General features: G+C 50.0%; 1 protein-coding gene across 4 annotated transcripts in view; it reads right to left on the bottom strand.

Annotated features, from left to right (window-relative positions):
• The window catches only part of oit3 (oncoprotein induced transcript 3), a 35,608-nt gene extending 24,127 nt beyond the window's left edge, over positions 1 to 11,481 (bottom strand). For all 4 annotated transcript variants that reach the window (XR_011673983.1, XR_011673984.1, XR_011673985.1 and 1 more), the window contains exon 1: positions 11,199 to 11,481. Coding sequence is in view for 1 of the 4 variants with exons in the window: in XM_071391372.1 (XP_071247473.1) it covers positions 11,199 to 11,256 (58 nt within the window). In the remaining 3 variants the exon portion in view is untranslated. The remainder of the gene's footprint in view (positions 1 to 11,198) is intronic.
• Positions 11,482 to 14,016: the final 2,535 nt, after the last annotated feature.

The raw sequence follows: 14,016 nt of genomic DNA, 5'->3' as shown, positions 1-14,016 counted from the left end.
GATAGGAAATAAGGGATAGGAGCTAGGAACTAGAAAATAGGATCTAGGAACTAGAAACTATGAGCGAGGGGATAGGAGCTAGGAACTATGAGCTAGAGAATACGAGCAAGGGGATAGGAGCTAGGAGCTAGGAGACAGGATATAAAAGAGCTAGGGGATAGGAGCTAGAAACTATGAGCAAGGGGATAGGAGCTAGGAACTATGAGCAAGGGGATAGGAGCTAGGAACTATGAGCAAGGGGATAGGAGCTAGGGGATATGATATAGGATATAAAGGAGATAGGAGCTAGGAACTAGAAACTATGAGCAAGGGGATAGGAGCTAGGAACTATGAGCTAGAGAATAGGAGCTAGGGGATAGGAGACAGGATATAAAGGAGCTAGGGGATAGGAGCTAGAAACTATGAGCAAGGGGATAGGAGCTAGGAACTATGAGCTAGAGAATAGGAGCTAGGGGATAGGAGACAGGATATAAAGGAGCTAGGGGATAGGAGCTAGAAACTATGAGCAAAGGGATAGGAGCTAGGAACTATGAGCAAGGGGATAGGAGCTAGGAACTATGAACTATGGAATAGGAGCTAGGGGATAGGATATAAAGGAGATAGGAGCTAGAGGATAGGAGCTAGGAACTAGGGGATAGGAACAATGAGCTAGAGAATAGGATATAGGAGCAAGTGGATTGGAACTAGGATCCACACACACACAGCCCCCCACTTCACACACACACACACACAGCCCCCCACTCCACACACACACACACACACACACACACACACACACACACACAACCCCCCCCCCACACACACACACACACACACACACACACACACACACACACACACACACACACACACACACACACAACCCCCCCCCCACACACACACACACACACACACACACACACACACACACACACACACAGCCCAGCCCCCCACTCCACACACACAGACCCCCACTCCACACACACACAGCCCCCCACTCCACACACACAGACCCCACTCCACACACACACAGCCCCCCACTCCACACACACACAGCCCCCCACTCCACACACACAGCCCCCCACTCCACACACACAGACCCCCACTCCACACACACAGACCCCCACTCCACACACACAGCCCCCCACTCCACACACACAGCCCCCCACTCCACACACACACAGCCCCCCACTCCACACACACACAGCCCCCCACTCCACACACACAGACCCCACTCCACACACACACAGCCCCCCACTCCACACACACACAGCCCACCACTCCACACAGACAGCCCCCCCACTCCACACAGCCCCCCACTCCACACACACACAGCCCCCCACTCCACACACACAGCCCCCCACTCCACACACACACAGCCCCCCACTCCACACAGACAGCCCCCCACTCCACTCCACACAGCCCCCCACTCCACACACACACAGCCCCCCACTCCCACACACACAGCCCCCCACTCCACACACACAGACCCCCACTCCACTCCACACAGCCCCCCACTCCACACAGCCCCCCACTCCACACAGCCCCCCACTCCACACACACACAGCCCCCCACTCCACACACACAGCCCCCCACTCCACACACACAGCCCCCCACTCCACACAGCCCCCCACTCCACTCCACACAGCCCCCCACTCCACACACACAGCCCCCCACTCCACACACACAGCCCCCCACTCCACACAGACAGCCCCCCACTCCACACACACAGACCCCCACTCCACACAGCCCCCCACTCCACACAGCCCCCCACTCCACACACACAGCCCCCCACTCCACACACACAGACCCCCACTCCACACACACAGACCCCCACTCCACACACACAGACCCCCACTCCACACACACAGACCCCCACTCCACAGACAGCCCCCCACTCCACACTTATTTAAGTTAACATCCTGAATTAACTGCTCTCAATTCAACTCCAGCCCTGCTGTATACAGAGTATATACACACACGTCCATCACTCTTTCTCGTCCATCTTTACTGAACTGGACCACATCCTGGGATCACCTTGCTCCATGGTGGAGGAGGAAGAGAGAGAGAGCGAGAGAGAGCGAGAGAGAGAGAGCGAGAGAGAGCGAGAAAGAGAGCGAGAGAGAGAGCGAGAGAGCGAGAGAGCGAGAGAGCGAGAGAGCGAGAGAGAGCTATACAGCAAATGCTCTGGCAAACAAACAGAAAACTCCATCCAACCAGGAACTGAGTGAGTAATGTTTAGTCTGAAGCTATATTTTATATTCAAAAGCCACGAAGAAAAATACATTACAAGGACATATTTTACTTGATGAGGACTGAATACTGAGTTGGACTACCGAGCTTGCTAGGGCAAGGATGGGGGTGTTAACGAGGGGTGGAAACTCAGGATACTAGACAACGAGGACTCTGAGTCAGCTAATATAAATCTCTATAATTCTGGAACAGTATTGGTACAGGGCAACCCCAAACAGTCTCAGCTGGACTTTCACCTAATCAAGGAATTAGCCCAGCAGGAGAAGCTCTCCCTTGAGAAAGATACCCCCACCCCGAGCGGGTCAGACCAGACCTCTTCATTAAATAACCCCACAGACGAGCAACCCCAAGTAGAAAGTCAACCTCCCAGCACAGAGTACTACTCCCTCATTGAAACGAAGGATACATTTACCAAGCTGGAGGTAAGGCAGGTGGAGCTGGAACAGCAGGTGATTACACTCCAGTCAGCACAGACCCAGACAACAGTCCAGCACAACAACACCCCCTTAACTAGACCTGGAGAGTTGGAGGTGGAGAGAGACATATCTGCACTCTGGACTGTGGTGAGACAACATCAACAGGAGAAAGAGCAAGAGAAGAACAGAGCACTAGAGGAGAGGATCAGACTGCTGGAGGAGAGGTTGAGGGGGATGGAGGAGAGGATCAGACTGCTGGAGGAGAGGGTGAGGGGGATGGAGGAGAGGATCAGACTGCTGGAGGAGAGGATCAGACTGCTGGAGGAGAGGGTGAGGGGGATGGAGGAGAGGATCAGACTGCTGGAGGAGAGGGTGAGTGGGATGGAGGAGAGGATCAGACTGCTGGAGGAGAGGGTGAGGGGGATGGAGGAGAGGATCAGACTGCTGGAGGAGAGGGTGAGGGGGATGGAGGAGAGGATCAGACTGCTGGAGGAGAGGGTGAGGGGGGATGGAGGAGAGGATCAGACTGCTGGAGGAGAGGGTGAGGGGGGATGGAGGAGAGGATCAGACTGCTGGAGGAGAGGGTGAGGGGGGATGGAGGAGAGGATCAGACTGCTGGAGGAGAGGTTGAGGGGGATGGAGGAGAGGATCAGACTGCTGGAGGAGAAGGCGAGGGGGATGGCGTGTGACAGAGAACAACCTACTAGAGGTGGCCACCCCCAAAGAGAAGCCAGCAGAACAGCCCACCTCAGCTCCCGACACCATCTCGACACCATAGCAGAGCAGTCCACCCCTGACCGCGGCGTCAAAATCACAGCGGGACCGACAAATGAAGAATCCCAAGCAGAGGATCCCACACACCATGAGCACCCCCCCCCATCAGCCAACCTGATAGCCCTCCTGACAACCCCCCCCCCCCCATCAGCCAACCTGATAGCCCTCCTGACAACCCCCCCCCCCATCAGCCAACCTGATAGCCCTCCTGACAACCCCCCCCCCCATCAGCCAACCTGATAGCCCTCCTGACAACCCCCCCCCCCATCAGCCAACCTGATAGCCCTCCTGACAACCCCCCCCCCCATCAGCCAACCTGATAGCCCTCCTGACAACCCCCCCCCCCCCCCCCATCAGCCAACCTGATAGCCCTCCTGACAACCCCCCCCCCATCAGCCAACCTGATAGCCCTCCTGACAACCCCCCCCCCCCCATCAGCCAACCTGATAGCCCTCCTGACAACCCCCCCCCTCCATCAGCCAACCTGATAGCCCTCCTGACAACCCCCCCCCACCCCATCAGCCAACCTGATAGCCCTCCTGACAACCCCCCCCCCCCCCCCATCAGCCAACCTGATAGCCCTCCTGACAACCACCCCCCCCCCCCATCAGCCAACCTGATAGCCCTCCTGACAACCCCCCCCCCCCATCAGCCAACCTGATAGCCCTCCTGACAACCCCCCCCCCCCCATCAGCCAACCTGATAGCCCTCCTGACAACCCCCCCCCCCTCCCATCAGCCAACCTGATAGCCCTCCTGACAACCCCCCCCCCCCCCCCCCCATCAGCCAACCTGATAGCCCTCCTGACAACCCCCCCCCCCCCCATCAGCCAACCTGATAGCCCTCCTGACAACCCCCCCCTCCCCCACTCACACACACCCACTGAGGACATACACAAGACACAGATTGTACTCCTTATGGACTCAAACGGGAATATATACAAGAAGAAAAACAAGTTCCCAAACACATAGTGTCTAAACTCTGGTGTCCAAACACCCAGCATACACTAGACCTGCTGTCTGAGGACCAACTAGGTTCACCCAGCCACATAATAATACACACAAGCACAAATGACCTGAGAACACAGCAAGAAAGGGTGGCCACAGGACTCAAGGGAGTGATTGAAAAAGCTTCTTCTACTTTCACCAATGCACAAGTGGTTATCTCCACCCTGCTACCACGAAAAGACGTTCACCCTGCTACCATACAGCGGGTAAACGCAATTTTTCCCGTGACCGTGCCTCAAAACCAAATGTTTACCTGGCCCACCACTCCACCCTGGACTTGAACAGCCTCTATGACCAGGTCCACCTCTACAAGGCAGCAGTGCCCACCTTCGCCCCGACCCTAAAGGACATCGCTCTCAAACGCAGCCCCAACACTTCACACAGGAGCAACAGATCAATAGACACCCCATCCAGACCAGCGAGACACTCACCCAGACCTGCGGGACCCCCCCTCTCCCCCACCCGGACCTACACATAGAGGACCCACACCGAGAGGACCTACATCCAGACCGCAACACCACCAGCCACATCCACACCCCCACCGCAACCAATCAATACCCCCCCCCCCCCCCCAAGTCAACCATGCCCATACCCCATTTAGGCCCCCCTCAGATTAGACCTAGACTCAGAGAGCATAGCCTTGCTATTGAGAAAGGCCGCCGTAGGCAGACCTGACTCTCAAGAGAAGACAGGCTATGTGCACACTGCCCACAAAATGAGGTGGAAACTGAGCTGCACTTCCTAACCTCCTGCCAAATGTATAACCATATTAGAGACACATATTTCCCTCAGATTACACAGACCCACAAATAATTAGAAAACAAACCCAATTCTGATAAACTCCCATATCTACTGGGTGAAATACGACAGTGTGCCATCACAGCAGCAAGATGTGTAACCTGTTGCTACAAGAAAAGGTCAACCAGTGAAGAACAAACACCATTGTAAATACAACCCATATTTATGGTTATTTATTTTCCCTTTTGTACTTTAACTATTTGCACATCGTTACAACACTGTATATAAACATAATATGACATTTGAAATGTCTTTATTCTTTTGGAACTTCTGTATGTGTAATGTTCACTGTTCATTTTTATTGTTTATTTCACTTTTGTATATTATCTACTTCACTTGCTTTGGCCATGTTAACATATGTTTCCCATGTCAATTAAGCCCCTTAAATTGAACTGGTTAGAGGAGGTGTGATGGTTACAGGAGGTGTGATGGATATAGGAGGAGGTGTGATGGTTACAGGAGGTGTGATGGATATAGGAGGAGGTGTGATGGTTACAGGAGGTGTGATGGATATAGGAGGAGGTGTGATGGTTATAGGAGGAGATGTGATGGTTATAGGAGGAGATGTGATGGTTATAGGAGGAGGTGTGATGGTTATAGGAGGAGGTGTGATGGTTACAGGAGGTGTGATGGTTACAGGAGGTGTGATGGTTACAGGAGGTGTGATGGTTACAGGAGGTGTGATGGTTACAGGAGGTGTGATGGTTACAGGAGGTGTGATGGGTTATAGGAGGAGGTGTGATGGGTTATAGTAGGAGGTGTGATGGTTATAGGAGGAGGTGTGATGGTTATAGGAGGAGGTGTGATGGTTATAGGTTATAGGAGGAGGTGTGATGTTTACAGGAGGTGTGATGGTTACAGGAGGTGTGATGGTTACAGGAGGTGTAATGGGTTATAGTAGGAGGTGTGATGGGTTATAGGAGGAGGTGTGATGGTTATAGTAGGAGGTGTGATGGTTATAGTAGGAGGTGTGATGGTTACAGGAGGTGTGATGGTTATAGTAGGAGGTGTGATGGTTACAGGAGGTGTGATGGTTATAGTAGGAGGTGTGATGGTTATAGTAGGAGGTGTGATGGTTATAGTAGGAGGTGTGATGGGTTATAGTAGGAGGTGTGATGGTTATAGTAGGAGGTGTGATGGGTTATAGTAGATGTGATGGTTATAGTAGGAGGTGTGATGGGTTATAGTAGGAGGTGTGATGGGTTATAGTAGGAGGTGTGATGGTTATAGTAGGAGGTGTGATGGTTACAGGAGGTGTGATGGTTATAGTAGGAGGTGTGATGGTTATAGTAGGAGGTGTGATGGTTATAGTAGGAGGTGTGATGGGTTATAGTAGGAGGTGTGATGGTTATAGTAGGAGGTGTGATGGGTTATAGTAGATGTGATGGTTATAGTAGGAGGTGTGATGGGTTATAGTAGGAGGTGTGATGGGTTATAGTAGGAGGTGTGAATCACCTCTGAATCACCTACCCTAACCCTAACCCAGTAAAAGTGACAGTTTTAGCCAGCCGGCTAATATTCAACAGCAGTCCGTGGTCAGGTTATTAAAAACAATTACAATATAGACAATCAATGAGCAGTGAGCACACGCAGAGCAACATAGGACAAGCAAGACGTAGCATACAGACAGAGCAACATAGGACAACAAGACATAGCATGCAGACAGAGAAACATAGGACAAGACATAGCATGCAGACAGAGAAACATAGGACAAGACATAGCATGCAGACAGAGAAACATAGGACAAGACATAGCATGCAGACAGAGAAACATAGGACAAGACATAGCATGCAGACAGAGAAACATAGGACAAGACATAGCATACAGACAGAGCAACATAGGACAAGACGTAGCATACAGACAGAGCAACATAGGACAACAAGACATAGCATGCAGACAGAGAAACATAGGACAAGACATAGCATGCAGACAGAGAAACATAGGACAAGACATAGCATACAGACAGAGCAACATAGGACAAGACATAGCATACAGACAGAGCAACATAGGACAAGACATAGCATACAGACAGAGCAACATAGGACAAGCAAGACGTAGCATGCAGACAGAGCAACATAGGACAAGCAAGACGTAGCATACAGACAGAGCAACATAGGACAAGACATAGCATACAGACAGAGCAACATAGGACAAGACATAGCATACAGACAGAGCAACATAGGACAAGCAAGACGTAGCATACAGACAGAGCAACATAGGACAAGCAAGACGTAGCATACAGACAGAGGAACATTTACATTTACATTTAAGTCATTTAGCAGACGCTCTTATCCAGAGCGACCTACAAATTGGAAAGTTCATACATATTCATCCTGGTCCCCCCGTGGGGAATGAACCCACAACCCTGGCGTTGCAAGCGCCATACTCTACCAACTGAGCCACACGGGACCTACATAGGACAAGCAAGACGTAGCATGCAGACAGAGCAACATAGGACAAAAAGCTACAGATAACAGACAACATGGAAAGCGGCAATAGACAGCTAGGGATTACGTTCACAAGTCTGATTGGCCTTGAGCCATGTCTTCATGTTTTTTGTGAAGGTGTGATAGGTGGTGTAGTTATGTGTGTCTGATGGCAGTGTATTCCAGACATGGGAAGCTCTCACAGGGAAAGCAGATTGACGAAAGGTGCTTTTCCTTAAGGGAACTATACAGTCACCTCTCATGGCAGATCTTGTAGATCTGCTGCTATGGTTTGGGGTTTTCTGTCTAACTAAAGTACTGAGTAGAGGGGGAGCCAGGCCGGTTAAGATCTTGAATACAAGACATGCGTCGGTGTATTGCACAAGATTTTCCAACCCAGGAGCTCATGCTTTCTGAGGATGTACCAGTGATGGCTATTGGGCTTCCTATCAAGCACTTTGAGAGCCTGTTTGTAGACAGACTGAATAGGTCTTAATGTTGTACAGCAAGCTGGAGGAGGTGTGATGGTTACAGGAGGAGGTATGAATGGGATACAGGGAGGAGGTGTGATGGTTACAGGAGGAGGTATGAATGGGAGACAGGGAGGAGGTGTGATGGTTACAGGAGGAGGTGTGATGGTTACAGGAGGAGGTGTGATGGTTACAGGAGGAGGTATGAATGGGATACAGGGAGGAGGTGGGATGGTTACAGGAGGAGGTGTGCATGGGATACAGGGAGGAGATGTGATGGTTATAGGAGGAGGTGTGATGGTTACAGGAGGAGGTGTGATGGTTACAGGAGGAGGTATGATGGTTACAGGAGGAGGTATGATGGTTACAGGAGGAGGTGTGATGGTTACAGGAGGAGGTGTGATGGTTACAGGAGGAGGTATGATGGTTACAGGAGTAGGTGTGATGGTTACAGGAGGAGGTGTGATGGTTACAGGAGGAGGTGTGATGGTTACAGGAGGAGGTGTGATGGTTACAGGAGGAGGTGTGAGGGTTACAGGAGGAGGTGTGAGGGTTACAGGAGGAGGTGTGAATGGGATACAGGGAGGAGGTGTGATGGTTCCAGGAGGAGGTATGAATGGGATACAGGGAGGAGGTGTGATGGTTACAGGAGGAGGTGTGAATGGGATACAGGGAGGAGGTGGGATGGTTCCAGGAGGAGGTGTGATGGTTACAGGAGGAGGTATGAATGGGATATAGGGAGGAGGTGTGAATGGGATATAGGGAGGAGGTATGATGGTTCCAGGAGGAGGTATGATTGTTACAGGAGGAGGTGTGATGGTTACAGGAGGAGGTATGCATGGGATACAGGGAGGAGGTGTGATGGTTACAGGAGGAGGTATGATGGTTACAGGAGGAGGTGTGATGGTTACAGGAGGAGGTATGATGGTTACAGGAGGAGGTATGATGGTTACAGGAGGAGGTGTGATGGTTACAGGAGGAGGTGTGCTGGTTACAGGAGGAGGTATGATGGTTACAGGAGGAGGTATGATGGTTACAGGAGGAGGTGTGATGGTTACAGGAGGAGGTGTGATGGTTACAGGAGGAGGTGTGATGGTTACAGGAGGAGGTGTGATGGTTCCAGGAGGAGGTGTGATGGTTACAGGAGGAGGTATGAATGGGATATAGGGAGGAGGTGTGAATGGGATATAGGGAGGAGGTATGATGGTTCCAGGAGGAGGTATGATTGTTACAGGAGGAGGTGTGATGGTTACAGGAGGAGGTATGCATGGGATACAGGGAGGAGGTGTGATGGTTACAGGAGGAGGTATGATGGTTACAGGAGGAGGTGTGATGGTTACAGGAGGAGGTATGATGGTTACAGGAGGAGGTATGATGGTTACAGGAGGAGGTGTGATGGTTACAGGAGGAGGTGTGCTGGTTACAGGAGGAGGTATGATGGTTACAGGAGGAGGTATGATGGTTACAGGAGGAGGTGTGATGGTTACAGGAGGAGGTGTGATGGTTACAGGAGGAGGTGTGATGGTTACAGGAGGAGGTGTGATGGTTACAGGAGGAGGTGTGATGGTTACAGGAGGAGGTGTGATGGTTACAGGAGGAGGTGTGATGGTTATAGGAGGAGGTGTGATGGATCGTTTTAGAGCCAACCCTACTGAGCGCCAGACAGTGACCAGAGAAGAGCTGAGGGTACAGCTGACTCAGGTGGCTGTACAAGAAAAGGTGCTAAGTAGAATCATACAGGGTTTTGGTATTAGAGGACCGTGGGTCCTGGCTGGTTATAGGAGGAGGTGGGATGGTTATAGGAGGAGGTGTGATGGTTATATGAGGAGGTGTGATGGTTATAGGAGGAGGTGTTAGGACCGTGGGTCCTGGCTGCAGAACAGAGCTGAGTTAATGACTATGGCTATTAGAGGACCGTGGGTCCTGGCTGCAGAACAGAGCTGAGTTAATGACTATGGCCATTAGAGGACCGTGGGTCCTGGCTGCAGAACAGAGCTGAGTTAATGACTATGGCCATTAGAGGACCGTGGGTCCTGGCTGCAGAACAGAGCTGAGTTAATGACTATGGCCATTAGAGGACCGTGGGTCCTGGCTGCAGAACAGAGCTGAGTTAATGACTATGGCCATTAGAGGACCGTGGGTCCTGGCTGCAGAACAGAGCTGAGTTAATGACTATGGCCATTAGAGGACCGTGGGTCCTGGCTGCAGAACAGAGCTGAGTTAATGACTATGGCCATTAGAGGACCGTGGGTCCTGGCTGCAGAACAGAGCTGAGTTAATGACTATGGCCATTAGAGGACCGTGGGTCCTGGCTGCAGAACAGAGCTGAGTTAATGACTATGGCCATTAGAGGACCGTGGGTCCTGGCTGCAGAACAGAGCTGAGTTAATGACTATGGCCATTAGAGGACCGTGGGTCCTGGCTGCAGAACAGAGCTGAGTTAATGACTATGGCCATTAGAGGACCGTGGGTCCTGGCTGCAGAACAGAAGCGTACTAAATCTGAGCAGTACCAATCTCTCACAGCCTAATGGTCTGTGGACTAGGGGTCCTGGTCTAAAGTAGTGCACTATATAGGGAATAGGGTGCCATTTGTGACATGACCTTGATTACCCAGGTTATGCGCACTCATCCAAACATGCTCACACAGAGAGAGACAGGGAGAAAGTGTTTAAAGACCTAAGATCCATCGTCAGCAGAAAAAAATTTAATGACCGTCAAGACAAATTAGTGTTATGTTTAACAACAAGTCTTGATATACAAACGTTTTCTAGTGTGAGTCATGCACACGTTTCTAAAGCGAAAAACACACCCAGTCTACACTTCATCAGTCTTACTATGCAGTACACACAACATGGAGAGGAGGACCAATGGAGGACCGACTAGATTCCCGAGCCATATACAACTATATGTCCACTGTTGTCCTGACATTATTCTACTGAAAGTTACGGGAAGTAACACAAGTATTTTCCAATGTCACCCTAGTATGCTGTAATCGGTGACTCATTGATTCCCCGCTGTCGGTGTTATGGACGCGTGAAGGAAACCTAGAGACGGTATAGGTGATGGTACTCACCGATGGCTTCTGCAGTGGGTGTGTGCTGTAGTAGCACGGTCAACAGTAACACTATCATTACGACAAACACTTCCCCCCAGTTACCAACTCCTCGGGTAATCTCAGCACCTGGAATCAGACTGTTAAACGAGACGGTGCCGGAGACGATAGGAAATCCAAGCTCAGTCTGTGTCCGTGTATGTCTGCCTCTGTGGGTCGGTCTCTTGAGTGTCCGTCAATGTGTCTCTGAGTGTGTGAGGTTTCTTGAAAAACAAAACAGGGCCTTTAATAGACAGCTTATCTGTGTATCTACGTACATAAATGAGGGCTTGGCCAGGGGGTAGGAGTTTGGTGTGTGTGTGTGTGTGTGTGTGTGTGTGTGTGTGTGTGTGTGTGTGTGTGTGTGTGTGTGTGTGTGTGTGTGTGTGTGTGTGTGTACATTAGTCTCACCTTGACCTGATTGGTTCAGTGACAGCACCATCCTCCCATTGTTCCACAGGCTCATCTTATCCACAGAACCAGCCCAGCCCAAGATTACACACACACACACACACACACACACACACACACACACACACACACACACACACACACACACACACACACACACACACACACACACACACACACACACACACACACACACACACACACACACACACACACACCCCCTCTTCTCCATCACTCATCCTCCCTCCACCTCACCTCTCAACCCTTCTTCATTCTCTCTCTCCTCAGGACTTCTCCCCGTCCTCGCTCCTCCTCCCTTCGTTCTCTCTCCACAAGAAATACAGTCCATGTGATGTTGAAACAGAAACAGAATACTCTGTCTATCTCTGATGACAGAGAACATTAGCTGATTACGTTCTGGCTGGCCAGTTTACTGTCTATCTGCCTTCATAATGTGGAATTATCAACGATTATACTCCCTCTCATCTCTATCATTCTCCTTGCAGTCATTTCTGTTCCTTCAAGTCCTTCCATTCTTATCCTTCCATTTTTAGAAAAGTCCGGAAAGACAGAACAATGATGTAAATCAGTAACAGCAATACGTGAGACAGTGTGATGTATCTGTCTCTAACCATGTCTTTCTCTTCCCATTGGACAAACAGACAGACAGACCAGAGCAGGCTGATCCTACATATTACAGTAGGCCTTTTAAAGGGTCCCAATCCTCTACCCTAGAAGTGTGCACTTGACTCCCTGGCATGGAATGGACAGGTATAAGATACATGGGGAGTGAGCAAGTGCACACTTGAGGGAGAAAGGTAGGGAGTACCTCTACCCCCAGTCCATTGTCCTTTACCCCCAGTCCATTGTCCTTTACCCCCAGTCCATTGTCCTTTACCCCCAGTCCAATGTCCTTTACCCCCAGTCCAATGTCCTTTACCCCCAGTCCAATGTCCTTTACGCCCAGTCCAATGTCCTTTACCAATGTCCTTTACCCCCAGTCCAATGTCCTTTACCCCCAGTCCAATGTCCTTTACCCCAGTCCATTCCCTTAAATCGATGAGGGGGAGTGTAGAAGCGATACGGAGGGTGGAGAATAAGACCCCAGGTTACAGGGTGTTAACTAAAGTCAGCATGTCTTCCTCTGAATCTATGTTTGGCCACAAATCTCTGACTGCTCTCACCTATAAAACCTAATGGTCTTTGCAGTGTCAGAGGAGAAGTTGGTCCAAGCTGTCCTGACTCAGGGAGAGTCGGCTTTTTCTCTAATTAAATTACTGGGTTCTTTAATCAATGAGCTGTTAGGAGAAATTAAATGGAACGTTATAAAATGTGTCTGTCAGCCTTCTGATGTCATTACTTTTTTCTGGATGGACACACCTCCGTCCTCCTTCTCTCTTTCTATCCCCTCTCTATCCTTCTCTCTGCTGTATCCTTCTCTCTTTCTATCCCCTCTCTATTGTATCCTCTCTTTCAATCCCCTCTCTACTGTATCCTCTCTTTCTATCCCCTCTCTATCCTTCTCTCTACTGTATCCTCTCTTTCTATCCCCTCTCTATCCTTCTCTCTTTCTATCCCCTCTCTATCCTTCTCTCTACTGTATCCTCTCTTTCTATCCCCTCTCTATCCTGCTCTCTCTGGTCAATGAAACCCCCATTGCAATAGGTATGGAAGCCGGGCTGCCATCAGAACACAGTGTTCTACAGAGGCACACAACTTTCATTGACACATAAACACATACAAAGGTCAACAGAGGGATCAATCCCAGAATGGGATTACTGGGAGTGTAAATGGTCTTTTCCAGGAGACAGACAGGGAGATGTCAGGACTATCTGAATAGGATACAGGAAGAACTGGGGGTCAGAGAGAACCGGAGGAACGGGCCAAGGACTTGTTGTAAACATGTATGAGAGACCTAGTTCACATCCATCACTACATAACAAACTATCACTACCAACATTACACAACAAACTATCACTACCAACATTACACAACAAACCATCACTACTACACAACAAACCATCACTACAAAACAAACCATCACAACAAACCATCACTACACAACAAACCATCACAACAAACCATCACTACACAACAAACCATCACTACCATCACTACATAACAAACCATCACTACCAACATTACACAACAAACCATCACTACACTACACAACAAACCATCACTAAACAACACAACAAACCATCACTAAACAACACAACAAACCATCACTACAAACCATCACTACAAACCATCACTACACAACACAACAAACCATCACTACACTACAAACCCTCACTACAAACCACTACTACACAACACAACAAACCATCACTACACAACAAACCATCACTACAAACCATCACTACACAACACAACAAACCATCACTAC

Source organism: Salvelinus alpinus, chromosome 3 (assembly GCF_045679555.1).
Source record: "Salvelinus alpinus chromosome 3, SLU_Salpinus.1, whole genome shotgun sequence".
Classification (NCBI taxonomy): domain Eukaryota; kingdom Metazoa; phylum Chordata; class Actinopteri; order Salmoniformes; family Salmonidae; genus Salvelinus; species Salvelinus alpinus.
The sequence above is the reverse complement of the archived record's forward strand: the minus strand, read 5'-3'. Positions and strand labels throughout refer to the sequence as shown.